The 17,337-nt window shown below is 40.8% G+C and overlaps 1 protein-coding gene across 2 annotated transcripts in view; it reads left to right on the top strand.

The window, feature by feature from the left end:
- Positions 1–17,337, top strand: part of ghra (growth hormone receptor a) — a 41,756-nt gene that overhangs the window by 23,027 nt on the left and 1,392 nt on the right. For both annotated transcript variants that reach the window (XM_086206357.1, XM_086206358.1), the window contains 8 exons: positions 5,983–6,112; positions 6,264–6,433; positions 7,894–8,072; positions 8,749–8,902; positions 9,884–9,974; positions 10,073–10,142; positions 13,564–13,790; positions 13,882–17,337. The exon at positions 13,882–17,337 is cut by the window's right edge. In XM_086206357.1, the coding sequence (XP_086062483.1) occupies positions 6,364–6,433; positions 7,894–8,072; positions 8,749–8,902; positions 9,884–9,974; positions 10,073–10,142; positions 13,564–13,790; positions 13,882–14,632 (1,542 nt within the window). In that variant the 5' untranslated portion in view covers positions 5,983–6,112; positions 6,264–6,363 and the 3' untranslated portion in view covers positions 14,633–17,337. The remainder of the gene's footprint in view (positions 1–5,982; positions 6,113–6,263; positions 6,434–7,893; positions 8,073–8,748; positions 8,903–9,883; positions 9,975–10,072; positions 10,143–13,563; positions 13,791–13,881) is intronic.

Below are 17,337 nucleotides of genomic sequence, written 5' to 3'. Positions count from 1 at the left end.
TCCAGGTCAGGGGGGAGGTCCTGCCTCAGGTAGAGGAGTTTAAGTATCTCGGGGTCTTGTTCACAAGTGAGGGTAGGATGAAGCGGAAGATTGACAGGCAGATTTGGGGCGGCATCTGCAGTGATGCGGGTGCTTAACCTGTCTGTTGTGGTGAAGAGGGAGCTTAGCCAAAAGGCAAGGCTCTCGAATTACGGGCCAATCTACATTCCAACCCTCACCAGTGGTCATGAGCTTTGGGTAATGACCGAAAAAACATCACCAATACAAGTAGGTGAAATGAGTTTCCTCTGCAGGGTGGCTGGGCTCTCCCTTAGAGATAGGGTGAGAAGCTCAGTCATTCGGGAGAGTAGAGCTGCTGCTCCTCCATGTCAAGAGGAGTCATTTGAGGTGGTTCAGGCATCTGGTGAGGATGCCTCCTGGACGCTTCCCTTGGGAGGTTTTTCAGGCATGTCCAACTGGGAGGAGACCTCGGGGCTGACCAAGGACACGCTGGAGGGATTTATATCTCTCGGCTGGCCTGGGAACACCTCGGGTTTCCCCCGGAAGAGCTGGTGGAAGTGACTGGGGAGAGGACATTCTGGGCTTCCTTGCTGAGGCTGCTGCCCCCGCAACCCAGACCAGGACCAATCGAATAAGCAGAGGACGACGATGACGACACTCTTGTGTGCTTCCATTTTCTCTGGATAGAAGAGAACACACACAGGCTGCAGGAGAGTGAGCAATGTGGAACACTTGATGATGTTGTTGCTGATTAGGCATTACCAATAGTTTTGATGTTCATATAGGTGTTCAAAAACTGAGCCTAGAATAAAAGTAAGAAAGCATGTGAAAATGACAGAAATAAAGCAAGTCTGAGTTGATATTCCGTGATTGCGTAACACAGCACTTAACATGCCAGATTTACTTAAAGGAAAAGGTAATTCAAACATAATGTAACGCTTTACGCATCCAAGCCAGGTTAAATTGAGACTTGCATTAGCAATTCAGCCTTGAGTGTCTTGTAATTGTATTTACACAGTCAATACAGGACAGAATATGAGGTATGTGAGTGAAGCAAACTGGGACAACTGGTTTCAGTGTTCATTATCTGTCACTGTTCTCTTCAAGCAGAGAGCAATCAAAATCAATTATCTACTAATACTTCAGTGGAAAAACACTCAAAAGCCATATAATGTGTGATCGTGTGTGTTGCTTTAGACTACCTAGTGGTATGATTAAGAAACAAAGCTCTTGTACAACCTTAAAGTGGAATGATGGATGTTCTGGTTTATTTATATAATGCGCTTTGTTCAGGAAACAACAACAAATGTACAATCTCCCCTCAACATCCAGTCAGACGCAGCAGCGGCAGCAGCATTCTACACTAATTGTAGAAAGGAAATGCCATTCTGAGAGTAGCAGCAGCAATCAGGTCTGCTAGAGTTTACTGCTGTAACTTGGATCAAGTAGGAGTAGGAAGTACTTCAGTTAGATGGTAGTCATTTAAATTTTATGTTAACTAATTGTAAGCAATTCAGTCATTGGCCCTGTCATATGTTATACAGATCTCAGTTATGTGCTCTGCTGTCGATGTAAATGTTATTTTTTTGAAAACTATGTCTATCAATGCTGACATCTCAGCTTTGTTCATTTGTGGGAATGGTGTTAATGTTGCAAATATGCCAGATTTTGTCTCAAGTATTTCCCAAATTCTTGAACCTCCTCTCAGTGGTGTTTAATTTAGACTTTGCTTGGCTTATAAGAATCAATCTCTTCAAACTTATGGGCCAATATTTGTACTACAGTCAAGGTATTTTGTTAAAAAAATACACTCCCAAGCTGTGATTTCACTTGAACAGTACTCATATGATACTATTCCCATTAAATATACAAAGCTCCTACAGAACCACTGAAGACATCATATACCTTCCATAGAGAGAAAATAAAGGGACCCAGAATTGAACCTGGGGGCACACCAGGTTGAATGATTGCTGGGACATGAATTGCCGTCAGCCCTTAACAGGATAAGTGAGAAAAAAATGGATGGATGGATGAATTGCCTTCAGCAGGGAATGAAACGCTTCCCTTGCAGAACTAGTTTTACCAAAACACCCTAACCTCATGAGAAACTTTACTGGTATGTTGATTGTTTTAGTATTGGTTTGTTGTTATCCTAGCATAGAAAAACAGTTGGTTGATTGACTTCATAGTTTACCTTTTATGCTACACACCAGTCAAGTTAGCAAGCAGGATCCCAAGAAAAATAGATACATTTACAGTAGAGTACATTTCTGCTCTATCCAGAAATTAATTGTGTTTGTCCTAGCACCTGCCTGATGATGATACCTCCACAATTAAGCATTGTTAAATATCCCAGTTTAATACTGGATCCCTGGCTGGATCTATGGAACATGTAGAGAATGTCAGGCCGATTTGGAACTAAGTAACACATTACATGTCTGAGAATATTGATTCTCAGTTGTGATATTTAGCCTGACTTCAAAAAGTATGATTGGAGTCACTCTGACATAATAAATCAGTGTATTATAACATCATGTACTGGCTGAATCAAATGAAGCAGGGATAATGCCATGCAGAGCTTTTAGATAGCATGCTTTTCAAAATCAGAACTTTGTTACGGCTATCCCTTTTACGCACACATCAGTTTTGCTGTTCATAAGGTATTTAGTCACTATTTGTCATTCTCTACTCCTCCCATCTTAAACAACCTTTTGAAGCATCATTAACCCCAACACTGACTTCAATCTGCAAATGAGCCGGAAGCTGATAATTTATAGCATCATAGCCTCATTCATGACCACCCGCAATTTCTCAAAAATTGATAAAAGCCTGGTTGCACTGTCCTCATCACCTTTTTAGTGTTGTTTGCATCTGGCACACAGGCAGGGGGAGTGCTTTATTTAGACTTTTTAGTGCATCCTAAACCTTAATGGTTAAAGTTGACATTGAGGGCAATAAGTGGTTTCCTAGCTCCCAAGAAGAGAGACCTACAGATGCATATGGACAATCAGAATGAGCAAACATACAAAACTGAGGTTTCTTCTTCTTCAACAAACTTTCAACCGCTTATCCTCTAATGATAGGTGGCAGGTACAGGCAAGATTTAGCCTCCTGTCAATTTTACTGTTTTACACTCATCTGCGAATTCATTAAGTACACAAAGGTAATGCAACTGCAGTAAATTCTCCCTTCAAAGTATTATTATTTCAGTTTTCATGAGCATTTAGAAAGCTGTTCCTAATTTTTTTCAGCAGCCTTAATTTCAATTAATAGGAAGTTGTTTAATTGTGACATACAAAATGAATGTAACATACAACTGACAAGAGTTGCTCTCCGGCATTTGAGCAAGTTACAACTTGAACTTATATTTGCTTTTGTACGTTCAGAAATTGACATGATTGTGAGGAAGTTAATTTTCAAGTAATGCAAAAGCTATTTATGTCACAGAAGGAGGGGTGAGAGAAGTTTGAGTGACTGAGTGAGAATGCGAGTCCCTCCAGGTGTTGCTCCACAACCCTTCACCTTTGACACACTTCAAATTTGTCTGCCATGTTCGAAAAAATGTAAACAGCTCTGTAACGATGATTGTCACTTCTCAGCTTTTACCAGTGTGGTTGCATTCTTTATGGAGAGGTTCACTTTTTTAAATATATATTCTAGTGTTTTTTATCAGATGACATTCAGAAATACAGTTGAGCCAGTAGAGTAGCAAATTGGAAAGTGTCAATGAGGAATAAAACTGTTTAAACCCCAGAAAACAGTCCCAAGTTACTTTAGACTTTTATGTGATCTGTCCTACTGTAACTCCTCTTTACATCCAGTGTCTGCAGAAAGCTCTTTGATGGTGGCAGCTGGAATTTGGAAGATGGGGGAGGGAGGCTGAGTTGAAATAGCAAAGCTCTGCCAACCACGACAGTGTGCTGAAGATGAAGGGGGAACTGGGGGGGGGGGGGGGTGGCTCTCAAGGCACATCAGTGTTGGAATGCAATGACTTATGAGGTTACAATGGGATCAAGTAGAACATTATCAACAGTAGTGGTGTCTATTATGTGTGAATAAATGGCAGTTATATGCAGTGCGACTGCTGTGGTTTGTTAATTTGTTCTCCTAGGGACTGTGGTTTGGACTGTGAGATGTCACAGTAACATAACACAATACACAACACAATCCTAATTTATTAAATATTGAGTGCTTCATGGGCTCAATAATCATCAGTATTTTTGTGGTGAACTGTCCTAGGATGCTGTTGTGCTCCAGACTCTCTTTAATTTCTTGCATTGTGTAGTGATGCCTGTGCCTGTTTATATTCTGGCTGTGTGTGTGTGTGTGTGTGTGTGTGTGTGTGAGAGAGAGAGAGAGATTCATGCAGCAGCCAGTGAGAGGAGACCGCTGCCAGAGAGCGGGCAGCTAGAGCAGAAATCAATGACACCTTCAGTTACTTATTTATGGTTGCACCAAAGCCCTCAGACTCTCAGCTAAATGAGAAACTGGGCTCCAACAAGGGGTAGGGTGGGGGGGTTGGTGGGTAGTTGGGCTGAGGAATGACAGGGTACCAGGGGACAGGTGGAAAGGGCTGAGTCAGGACGTCTGGTGGCCATATGATATGAAATGAATGTGGGTAGAGCTATAGGTCATAAAGGCATGGTGACTGATATGTGATTCGGTGTAATTCCATCTTTCAGCATTCACAGACATGAATACACACGGCATTTTACAGGAAGAATAAGCGTGTTTTAGGTTTACACAAGCTGTAAAACTGCAAGTCAGCTTCGTGTCCTCTCAGGACAAAGTCTTGTCTGGCGACATCAGGCTGGCTTTCATCAGAGTTGTGTGTTTTTCTCAATGCAGCAAGCAGCAAAAGGTGATTGTATAATCTCATTACTGATAATGGTGATGCCGATCAAGGTTCAAATATGTTTAAAAGGATGAAAGGTGACAAATTCACCAACTTGTGGGATTTCCAAGTTATCACATGAAACATTTGGTTGCACAAAAATGTGTACAGCTACAACTTCCTAGGCTTCCTCAGACTGCCAAATCAATTATGGCTTTTGAAGTATCCAGACTGATTCTACACAATCAAAAACCTCATTCTGAAATCTGATTCAAATCTGATTTTTTTAAAGGTGTTTATTTGTGTCGATGCTCTGAACACTCAAATAGGAGTTCTGTGTTGTGTTTGAATCTGTCACATCCTATTTCTTTACAGATATTGATCTCTGTCGTGTTTTGTCTTGTAGATAGTTTGGCCATAGCTGGAATGCAACAAATTTCATCTAATTTCTTGCAAATAGCAGCGTGGACAGATAAAAGATCTGATTAGAGATCAATCTAATTTTCAAGAAACAAATCGTACTTGCCTGCAGTCTGAACAAGGTCTTATTGACAGTCTGACCTCTAGAAGTGTCTCAGTCAAAGATAAATCGTAATTGTTCTGTGGATTGATCATTTTCTTTTCCATAAGTCACATGCATACTCTCACATACAGTTAAACTGTGTGTTTGGTGAAGTGATAGCCACATGTTACAGTAGGGCTGAATAATATTCAGAAAAATAAGATTGAGACAACTTTGAGATTGTGATGTGTAGCAGTCATTTATGCATCAATGAGAAAAATGTAAAAATTGTTTTTGCTGCGGTACCAAACAATGTTTGTTCCCTTACATCTGGAGAATATGATTTGTAGGTCGGGCGTCTCTATAGCAATACTTCATTTTAAATGGTGTGTTGTGACATATTGTAACTTAATCATAAAAATTGCAGCCCCTGCAGTTTGGATATTTCACTTCCACATATTGCAGTGCTGTTTAGATTGTTCATGCAGCCTTGGTTTACAGTGGATGTTGCTGCTGCATTAATAAATCCAAAGCCCTGTAGGGTTGATAGAGGTCAAATAGGTGATTGACCAGCGTAGTGCAACCTGAGTCTCTCTCTTTGTTTGGTCTCTGAACGTCTCTTTGTGTTTCTCACATTTTCTCTCAGCTCCCCTTGAACCTCATTTCACTGAGTGCATATCAAGGGACCAGGAGACATTCCGCTGTTGGTGGAGTCCAGGGAGTTTACACAACCTGTCTGCCCCTGGAGCGCTGAAAGTCTTCTACCTAAAGAAAGAGTGAGTTTGATCATCACTATCCATGCATTAACTGGATGGATCCAAGGAAATGTTTTGCAAGGGGCAGTGCAAGTGCACAAATGTGAGTCCTGTTACAAATGCACCTCTTTTTAATATTCCTCTCTGTTTTTTTGTGGCTTCCCTCCTTCAGCTCTTTCAGCAGTGACTGGAAAGAGTGTCCGGAGTATATCCATTCAAATAGGGAGTGTTTCTTCGACGTCAACCACACATCAGTTTGGATCCCCTACTGCATGCAGCTGCGCAGTATAAACAACATGACCTATTTCAATGATAACGACTGCTTCACCGTGGAAAATATTGGTTTGTAACGGATTTTTTTTTTTTGGCATATTGATCGTAATTTAGTCAAATGAGTAATGAGAACATTATGAGAATATATCAAAGCAAAGCCCCCCCCCCATTTTACAAATGTCAGTGCCAGCAGAAGAAGATTTTTGCAGAGTAAATATATTCAACTTGGGAGAATTATATACAATGTGGGTGTTCAGCTTTCTAGGAAATGGTACTTGCTTCTACATATCAGCAAGTGTCACATGCTTGCTTGTCAATAGCACAGCAAGTGTCACGTTGTTTACATGGCAAATGTTTTGACAGCCTTCAACATCACATGTAGGAGGTGTGTGTGTGTGTGTGTGTGTGTGTGTGTGTGTGTGTGTGTGTGTGTTGTCTCAGGTTTCTATATTCTCTTTCAATTTTCGCCACAGTGACAAAATTGGAATACTGGACACTAAATATATTGCACAAGATTTGACCAGTTTTGCTCCTACCACTTCAAAACTTACTGATATTTTTCCTCCTAATCTGTATCATGGAACTGCACAGTTTTATATATATGTCAACTATTTAAGCTTTTACAGAAAAAAGTATTTTCTAAACAATTCCATTTGTTTATCCTGGGGTTTGTTTATCAGGGGTTCGTAGTTTCACCGTAATTCTGAATCGAATTCAAATGTGTTTTAGTCGATTTAATTGATATTACTTAGTGTTTTGAATCATTTTTTTGTGTGTGCACAGCTCTCAAAGATGGCGCTATATGCTATGCTATTTTAGGTCCACCAACAACATCAAATAAAATATCATGAAATACTGGGATGCAGTTTAAAATCTCTATGACCCACTCCTGAATTCAGTACCTTCACGAAAATAACATCTGTAACACTCTTACAAATTATCAATAAAAGAGCATAATCCCATATATTTTGATCAATGTTTTATCATTTTTATCTATTATTCCTCTGTACAGCCATGGGTGGAGTGAATTTTTTTTTTTTTTTTAATCCACTTGTTAATCCCATTTTAATGAACATGTCATATCGGGAACCTCTAAAAGAATTCTCATCATGTTTGGCACAAATATCCACTTGAACGCATGAAGTCATTATAATTTATGGTCTCGGGGGAAGTTGGTTGGGATAAAGAATGTTTTTTTTGGCCGTAAGTCAAGAATACAGAGAAAATTTCACACAAATCTCTAATAAGATAAAAAAAAAACAATAAGCAATGTAAGAAATAATTCTCATTTTATTGTGGGTCATTCAATTACAATTTTTTTTAAAAGTCATCTAAAAATACTTGCCTGAATAATCTGATTTAGCATTAAGCACATTACACATTCACCACATAGAACATTGGCAGTATTTTCCTCAATTCAGTGTCATTATTGATATGTTGTATTGAATTACATGCAGCCAATCCATCCACCATGCTGAATAATAAGAGTATATAATAGTAAATCTAATTCTATTCTCTTTTCCTGGCAGTGCGTCCCGACCCCCCAATCTCTCTAAACTGGACCGAACAGAATGTCAGTCCCTCTGGGCTAAGTTATGATGTCATGGTCAACTGGGAGCCGCCACCCTCTGCAGACGTTGGTGCGGGTTGGATGCGCCTCGAGTACCAGATCCACTACAGAGAAAGGAATTCCACAAACTGGGTGGTGGTGAGTCTTCTGTCTTTGAAATTCTTTCCCTCTTTTCTTCTGCGAGCAGACACATAGAACCATGTGCTGACACATGTAAGCATACATCTTAACCCCCCCCCCCAAAAAAAAAGCCTTTGTGCATGTGCACATACTCACACAAATGTAAACACACATGCACCCTCTTTTAAAGTAAATAGAAGGTAGGTCAGAATGCACAGTCTCGTGTTTCCTTCCCCTCCCCCCCCTACTCTTGTGGTGAAAAAGCAGTGTAGCTTTGTTGGCAAGGCACTGGAAGCCAGAGCAAGGCCTCCTGGGAAAACACAGGCTCTCTGAAGGAAGTTAAGGGAGGGATCTGTAGGTCAGAGGCCATGGGACCTTGTACAGGCTTATATTCATTACTGCCTAGCCAGCCAGTCTGACAAATAGAGCCTTTGGAAGAGATTTAGAGTCTTACAACAGTATGTTTTCTGTCCAATGTACCTGAAATGTCACATTTATTGCATCTTTTAAAAAGGTCATAGTTATTGACCAAAAATAAACCTCTCCATGCCCTGTTTAGCTGTTTAAGTGTTTGTTATGACAGACAAAAGCTGCACTAGCTCGTGTGCTATCCACAACTGTCTCTCTCTCTCTCTCTCTCCCCCCTTCTCTCTCCCTCTCTCCTCTCATGCACCTCTATATCTTTGCACTTCAGTTGGAGATTCAGAGGCACACCCAGCAGACGATCTACGGTCTACAGAAAGGAAAAGAATATGAAGTCCACATCCGCAGCAGGATGCAGGCTTTCTTTAAGTTTGGAGAGTTCAGTGAATCTATCTTCATTCAAGTTACAGAGATTCCCATTAAAGGTAAAATCGTGCTGGAACGATCAGTCTTTTGTTCCAATGCCAACAATCAATATATTGCTGGGTTTACATTTCTCAAAGCATTTGACAACAAGCCAGTCGGTGTCTTAAAATGTGTTGCTGCAGTTAACTCCAGACGAGAATGTAAAGAAAAGGCACTGCTATCCTGCTAAAAGTGAGGCATGCTAATGCTAGCAATCTTTACAGCGCTATCTAAATTTTCCTCCGAAAACAAATGACTTCATATGTTTAACCACTTCAGGAGACATCTGCGCTTTGTGCAAATTTTGGTGCGATTTACAAACGTGGGCCTGTTTCTGACCTTGGCACTGACTGCAGCCAGTGTGCTGCAGCTGGTGACTGCTAGCTGTAGCTAGTATGCCAGCTAATTGCCTTCTGTGCAGGACCTTGCAGCTCGCTTAGAACCGTGCAGCTGAGGCTGAGGACAGGAGTGGATAATGTTGATGTTCACTACTGGCTAGAATATTCATCCACCCGTCCATTTTCTCTACTGCTTATCCATTAAGGGTCACGGGGGGGGGGGGGGCTATCCCAGTGGGGTTCACCCTGGACAGGTCGCCAGTCCCTCGCAGGGCCATCAGAAGCAATTAGGGAGTCAATATCTTTCTCAAGGACACTTTGATATGGTCACTGGGGGAAGCGAGGATCGAACCAGCGACCCTTCAGTTGCTAGACGGCTACTCTACCACCAAGCCATGCCGCCCCTTGGCTAGAATGTCTATTCACCCACTCTGTGTTAATGCTAGCTGACCACTTTTACTCCACAATGATGACAAATGCTGTGATTGATACCGTTGAAGACTTCAGCAAAGCCCATCTGGGAAAATGGCAGAATAACGAAGTGATGTGAAATGCAATCCAGTCTGAGTGTACTGCAGTGACTGGGTGGTTGTTTCTGTCTTTTCAGGTAGCGAAGGCCCTCAAGCTTTGTGATAATGGGTTGTTTTTCATGTTATTTTACAGAGTCTTCATCTCCACTTACTCTGGTATTTGTTTTTGGCATTGCTGGCATCCTCATACTCATCATGTTGATTGTTGTCTCCCAGCAGCACAGGTACAGTAACAACTCTCTCCTTCTGTTCGACACATGGAGAAAAATACATATGCACCCAGATGATCTTCATCATGCAGTGTCCTTCCTTGCCTTCGCAGATTAATAATGACTCTGTTGCCGCCTGTTCCAGCACCGAAAATTAAAGGCATCGATCCAGAGCTGTTAAAGGTACATTTATGTCTGCCTTGTTAAATATTCTGCCTCTTGTGTGTAAGTTCCTGTATATTAGTGACACTACTTACTAAAGCCTGACTGATATTGGTATTTATTGTTTCCAGCTGTATGTGGAGCTGCAAGTAGCAAGAAATGTCTTTTTCGCCCCATCCTGACTGGCCAAAAAATCCATTAAAACTGGACTTTTTCTCCAGTGTAAACCGCTTTAATCTGCATTCGGTCCCGGGTCATTGACCCTGCAGTAGATCCAGGTTTTTATTTGCTCTGATCAGCAGTGATGGGAACACTAAACCCAGTTTAACATAGTCATTTGTAACCAGTTTCAAATCTTGGACACATGCAACTAAGTTTACTGTTAACAGTATACATGGAGGCTGTGAGAGCTGCTGGTAACCTCTGCTACTTTGTCATCTCAGCCACAAATTCAGCCTGTTGCCATTCAAGCAGGGAGGCTCTAACGTCCCTCAGTCGCTGTTTAATTTGAAAACCTGACTGTAGCCGAAAATACACGAGAAACACTCACTGTCCTCCATGCTGCTTTTACCACAGCTACCAAAGATTGTGCAAAGTACGCGAACCCATGATACTACACCCAAGCGCTGATTTTGACAACACCGCTCACGTCTTTTTTTTGTTTTATTATTGCGTTTGTGATCTCAAACACAACGCACAAGTAATCCTGTGGCTCGCTCACTGGTAAGTAGATGCAATGAATGCATGTGTTTCTACATTTTAATGCATGAGCAGGCCTATAATGATATTAGTCATTGGTGGTATGTCATGTAGTTAGCTTTGGTTAACGTTACCATGAGATAAGAGCTAGCAGCTCATTAGCTGCCATCTTAACCAGATCGGTCAGCGCTCATTTGCCTCAGATGAATTACCATGCAGCTCTGTTTGTTACCATACTAAACCTGTCTTTTGTTTTTAGATTTAATATTACAATGATCAGTATTTATTTTCATCTGTAGTTGCTTTTCCATTTACAAAGAATTGTAGCTGTAGTTAGGCTAGTTTATGGTAAGATTACATACCCAGCTTGTATCTGGAGAGGTTGTTAACAAATGCAGGTAGCGAAAAACTTGATTACTATCTATTACTGGATCCAACAAGCAGGTTGGTAAACCATGTAAGTGTCAGTTGTAATTGTTTGCCCTTGTTTCTTTCTGTCCCTCCAGTGTGCGTCCACTCTGATATTTCATCACCTTCTTTATATAATTGCCTAAGTCATTTTTTTGGGAGGGAAAAACTATGCTTAAATCAACTCTTGATGATATTTTGTCTCCAGTTTTTTGTGATTGCTGAAAAACTTGAAAAAATGACTTAGGCGACACTTTTATAAGATGGAAATTTGTGTGTGGAAGTCCTGACAGAAACGCCTGGATCAAACTACCATTACCAGCGGAAGACCACGGGTGGGGGAACAGACCAGACTTGTACCTGCTCCCTGGACACTTTCTTGGCTTATATGAAATGTTTTGTTCAGTGCAATTTATGGCCCTGTATATTTTGCATAATGTGGCTCAAATTGAGCAGTTGCCGGCATGATGGATATTTAATCAGGTTACAGAGAACAGACCATGAAAATTTAGTTATATTTGATTTCAGGTTATTTTAAAAGCACCTATACAATGTTACAAAACCGAGGAACAAGTGCTTATCTGTACAATATATGTAAAAGACAGTTGATAGAAGAAAATCATGGATAGCTATTGAATGGGTGAGTGCTACTTGGTTGTATGTTACATAAGATTTGTATGGTTCATGATTTCAATAATATCCATCGTTCACAATTGTTCATAAGAATTGTGAAGTGGAAGTGATGACGCTGTACATGAAGAGGTTTCATATTGTTTGAAGAGACATTAAAGAACTCACTGTCCTCAGCTGAAGTTGACTTTGTCTCTGGGGGTCTCTGACGCCTAACGCACACGCATCTATCTACTCATCTGGCTATGCGGAGGTTAGCGTTTCCCAGAAAGTTTGCAGGTTCCTTTAAGTTAAATTGTCTTATTAAGACCTTATGAGTTGTAATATTTTTAATTATTAATTGCTCGCTAATTAATGTCAAGACAATATATAAATCCAGGTCCTTAACAAGCTCAGATCTGAAAGTTGAACTGTCCGTCTATTGAATTCTGTTATTAAAGGCCTGACATTTATCGGAGTTCACATAAATGAATTATATTTACCAAAAATATTGTTATCCTCTAGAAAAACAGATGTGTGGTAGGGCATTAAAGGGGAGACATGACAGTTACATTACAGGCGATCAAAGTGAATATTACGCAAGTAGTACATGCCACTTTTTTTTTTTTCAAAAAGTAATTACTTTTTAATTTTCTTTTGTTTTCCTGTGTCCACGCAAGAGGATCCTAATTGACATGCCACTGGTTTTCCTTTCTCCTGGCATGCGACTTAGTCATGTCACCATGTAAACCCATCAGCCACAACAGCTGAAGTAAATTACTTTGATTATCTGGTTACCGGGGGGGGGGGGGGGGAGGCAGCAAGTGAATGGTCTGTTTTTTTAAGTTGATGTTTTGGAAAAAATGAGCAAATGTGTAAGTATCTGAGCAACTTTGAACTCGTTTGCTGAAAAACTGGATCTTTACTGCTGCGAACGTCTCTGTGCTGGTCACCACACCTTCTGAGGCCTGATGAATCCACGCTAGCTGTTTTGGCGGGTGCCTCTTTGGCTGATGGGTGTTATGTGGTAAAAGTTTTTGATCAGTTCATGTACATCTATGAGATTGGGGTGCAAAAACTTCATATTTTTTGTTTAAAAACTGAGATATTACAAGTGCTACATGTATAAAGATGAATAAATGAATGAAAAAAATATATACTTTTAGCAATGCAATTAGAATTCTAAAAAGGTGTTATGTTAATCCACAAAGGAAAATTTTAAGCATAAGTAATTCAATGATAAATAGCCGAGTGTTATGCAACTGTTTTCATTGGATTGCTTTTGTATTTTTGATTAAAAGCAGACAGCGCTGGGCGTCCATGTGGCTCACGTGGCTTTGGCACATAAGGTCATAGAATTATCAGTGCCCCCCCCCCCCCACCCGCCCCATCTCTGCCTGTTTATTGTCTGTTCCAACAATCAACTGAAGTAAAAGTAGGTCCATAAATATTGTTCAAAGCAAAGAGAAACTCTTGCTTTTTGTTGGAAGTAAACAAAGACAGGAGCCGTGAAGAGGATGAAGAGTTCAGCAGCAGTGTGTTTGTAGCATGTGACGCAGTTAACAGGCTTTACAAAACAAAATTTACTTAAATTATCAGGAAGCTCACATTAGGGTTTGAAAGGAACAAACTACATAATTCTGTTAAGTGTGTGGAGAGTTGGATGTTTATTAATACTTCTTTCTGTGCTTGGATTCTCACACACTTCAATTTTTTCCACACACAGAAGGGAAAGATGGATGAGCTGAATTTTATGCTGAGTGGTGGAGGTATGGGCGGCCTGCCTACCTACGCACCGGATTTCTACCAAGACGAGCCTTGGGTGGAGTTCATTGAGGTGGATACCAAGGATCCAGATACTGGGGAGAAGGACAACCAGGGATCGGACACCCAGAGGCTCCTGGGTCTCTCTCAGCCTGTCATCACAAACAGGGGGTGCTCCAACAGCCTCAGGTACAACCCAGGTTCTCTTTGAAAGGTTTTGATTTCATGCTGTCAAATACATCTGCAATATGAATGTCTCTCTGTCCCATTGTCCCATCAGCTTTCCGTCTGAAGTCTCAGGCCGGCCCAGCAGTTATAACCAAAATCTGCCAGATCAGGACACCTTAATGTTGATGGCGACGCTGCTGCCAGGTCAAACCGAGGACGGAGGAGACTCCTTCTGTGTTGGCGAGAGAGCAGTGGAACCAGAGAGAGAGGAGAGGCCCCTCATTATTACTCAAACCGGTGGGCCCCAGACGTGGGTAAACACAGACTTCTATGCCCAGGTCAGCAACGTTATGCCCTCTGGAGGTGTGGTGTTGTCTCCCGGTCAGCAACTCAGAATCCAGGAGTGCTCTTCAGCTACAGATGAGGAAACGACGAAGAAAGGGAAAGAGGAGACCGATGAACAGAAGCAGAAGGAGCTGCAGTTCCAGCTGGTGGTGGTGGATCCTGACGGAAGCGGCTACGCTACAGAAATCAACGTTCAGCACATCACTCCTCTTCCCTCCCCTGTTCCCCGCGAGGGATATCAAAGCATACTCCCTGAGCCAACAGAGACAAAACCCGCCGCCACAGGGGAGGAGAATCAATCCCCCTACGTCTCTCCTGACTCTCCCCAGTCCCAGTTCTTTGCCCCTGTTGCAGACTACACAGTGGTGCAAGAGGTGAACAGCCAGCACAGTCTGCTGCTAAACCCTCCTCCCCTTGAGTCTCCCCTCCCTTGCCTGCCACAGCACCCCCTCAAATCCCTTCCTGCCATGCCAGTAGGGTACATCACCCCAGACCTGCTGGGGAATCTCTCTCCATGAAGTGACTGAGCCAATAGATCTCGAGGTGTAAAGTATATTAAAAAAAGGAAGTCCTGCACGTCAGGAAGTATGTGTCTACCTGATACCTGCTGGAAACCCCCAAAAACTGCCAGCACACAGTGTGGATATGCAGGTTTGTCTTCAGGGGGTGCTGAAAGGGAAATGTGAAAAGCTACAGTATATTCCTGACTGTTTTACATCTGCTCCTTTCATTACTGTGACGCAGAGGAAGCCATAAGTATATACATGTATTAGAAACCCAATGCACACTTTGCTCTCTTTTCCCAGCACAAAAACAGATAAGCTGAGTCAACAAGCTCGGTGCCTTGGACCTATGGCTAGCTGTTGTTGGTTTGTTTTGTGGGGGGTGGGGGGTGATGGCATTGTTGAAGTCTTAATCTCAGAGAGATGTCAGTTTGTGATCAACTGGGTGAACGCAAGCAAATTGTTGTCATGCATTTCACACCACACGGAGAAAAACTGCCCCGCTCTCGTCTGCACCCTTGCCAACAGATGTTTTTCATTTAAATCGACACTAAAAACAAACAACAACAACAACAACAAAAAAAACACTTGCTGGCTTGTTTTATATGGTTAATTTTTTTTTTAGCGATCCATGTCATCAGTATTTCGCCAGAGATATATTTTTATAAGAAATATGCCACATTAATATACCGCTACAAAAAGAGCTATGCAGCTAGCAGAGGCATGCTGTTCATATTTTTTTTGCCAAGCAGATATATATTATAGTAAGATTTTGCACCACAAGTACAAGCAAAACAATGAAAAGAACATAAAGCCCTATCTATCTATATGCTAGCATCATTTATGACATTACTTTCTCGAGGGATTGGAGGATATGAAGTAAATCACTAAGGGAATTTGTTGTGTGTTGAACATCGCGGTCTGATTATGCATGAAGTGTCAATGGATTTTGTTTATTTTCATTTGGACGTGTACAGAGAATACATCATCCAACACTGCTGCTCTCCTCAATTTCATTCACAGCTGCTCTCGACAAACTGTTGAGTAAGACAAGGAGCATCACGAAGTGCCTTGCTTAAGGGCATGTTGAATTATACTTTATGTTTAGCAGCATGGCAGGGAGACACAATCCCGGCAGTAAAAACAGGTTTTGCATTACGCGTTGTAACAGCAGCCACATCTCACCTATTATCCCTCGCTCAGAACTTCAGCTTGTTAGACGGGAGTTATATTCTTGTAAGGTTTAATCGATGTTCAAGAAAATGTCTTATAGTTCAGGGAAAGCGACTGGAATAAGTGGAAAGAATGTGAAAGTTTGTAATTAGCTGTAATTAGCTAACATTTTCTACGTATTATCTGCCAAGTATACAGCAGCCTGTGCCTTTCATAGTGTTATTGGCTATGCTAATGTCCGTTGAAACGATTAGCATTTGTGCTCTGATGCACTGCTATGTACCGACAAACTGCTACGTAAAGGTGAATCTGCTATGAAGCTTCTCTTCACTACGGTGAACCGGCATGCACCAAGACAGCAGCGTGCATACACACAGGATAGATGTCATCTATCTTAACTGACGTTTGATTTCTCCATCCCAACATAGCCTACGAAAAATGTATGAACTGAAAATTGAACAGGGAAACGGATCAATAGACACGGAATACATTAACCTGAACCTTTCAAATAATACCCAGAGCTCCTCAGCCGTGGGATTCTTAATGATGGTTTCCTTCTATAATCCCCACATGGCAGCCATTCCACTAAGTAGGTGCCTTAATAGACCCCGGGACATTATAATGCACAAAAATAGACATAAAATGTATCCACATACTACATTATAAAAGCAAGTATAGGTTCCTGCTCTTGACCCAGTTTGATGGTGCGGTACACTGTCGTTGCTTTAACCCCTGTTAAGATTGGATGATACGGAAAAGTATCATGGCATTACGTGGTACTTTTTCCACTATCTGTGTACAACATGTCAAATAATAATCCGAGTAGTTTGACATTTCACACCAGTCATGTGGGACTTGGACAGATAATTTTTTTTCCTTTTAGGTCCAATTCAGACAGCATAATCAATGCCTATTGATAAATTGCTCAGGCCTTTTCAGTCTCACGTCTGCAGTCACAATAGGAAAAAGTAGTTCTCTCATTCTACATTTTGAATTTGTTTTCAAAGTCATATTTTGAATAGGAATGGAGAATATTTTAACACATTGGCCCAATATTTTTTATGTTGTTTTAAGCCTCTTGAGTGTTATGATGCAATTAAGCTAAAAACTCTTGTTACGCAAGTAGAATTTGGTTTTAGAAACTGTATTAAAAAAATGTGATACATAAAACCCCATAAGGTTAACAATTAGAAATGCAAACGAAAAAATGGAAGTCATTTTTTTTTAGCTCACAAAAATTCAGGAGAAAAGACTGTTTTGAGTCACTTGATAAATTAATTTCTTAGCCACTTCTACTTAATAGTGTAAGTCTGTGTGAATGAGAGAACATAAAAGAAACTTAACAGTGGATTTAAGCTACTCCTACATGACATATATGTGTATAAATGTATATATATATATTCATATATAGCTATATATACATATGTGTGTATGTCAATATGTGTATATGTATATAAATAAATACATATACCTGTATGTATATACATATATCTGTATATATACATGCATATATCATATATCAATGTATATATGTATGTGTATGTGTA

This window comes from Aulostomus chinensis, chromosome 6 (genome assembly GCF_037954235.1).
Source record: "Aulostomus chinensis isolate RoL2024-O1b breed Wild chromosome 6, RoL_Achi_v1.0, whole genome shotgun sequence".
In the NCBI taxonomy this organism is placed as follows: domain Eukaryota; kingdom Metazoa; phylum Chordata; class Actinopteri; order Syngnathiformes; family Aulostomidae; genus Aulostomus; species Aulostomus chinensis.
The sequence above is the reverse complement of the archived record's forward strand: the minus strand, read 5'-3'. Positions and strand labels throughout refer to the sequence as shown.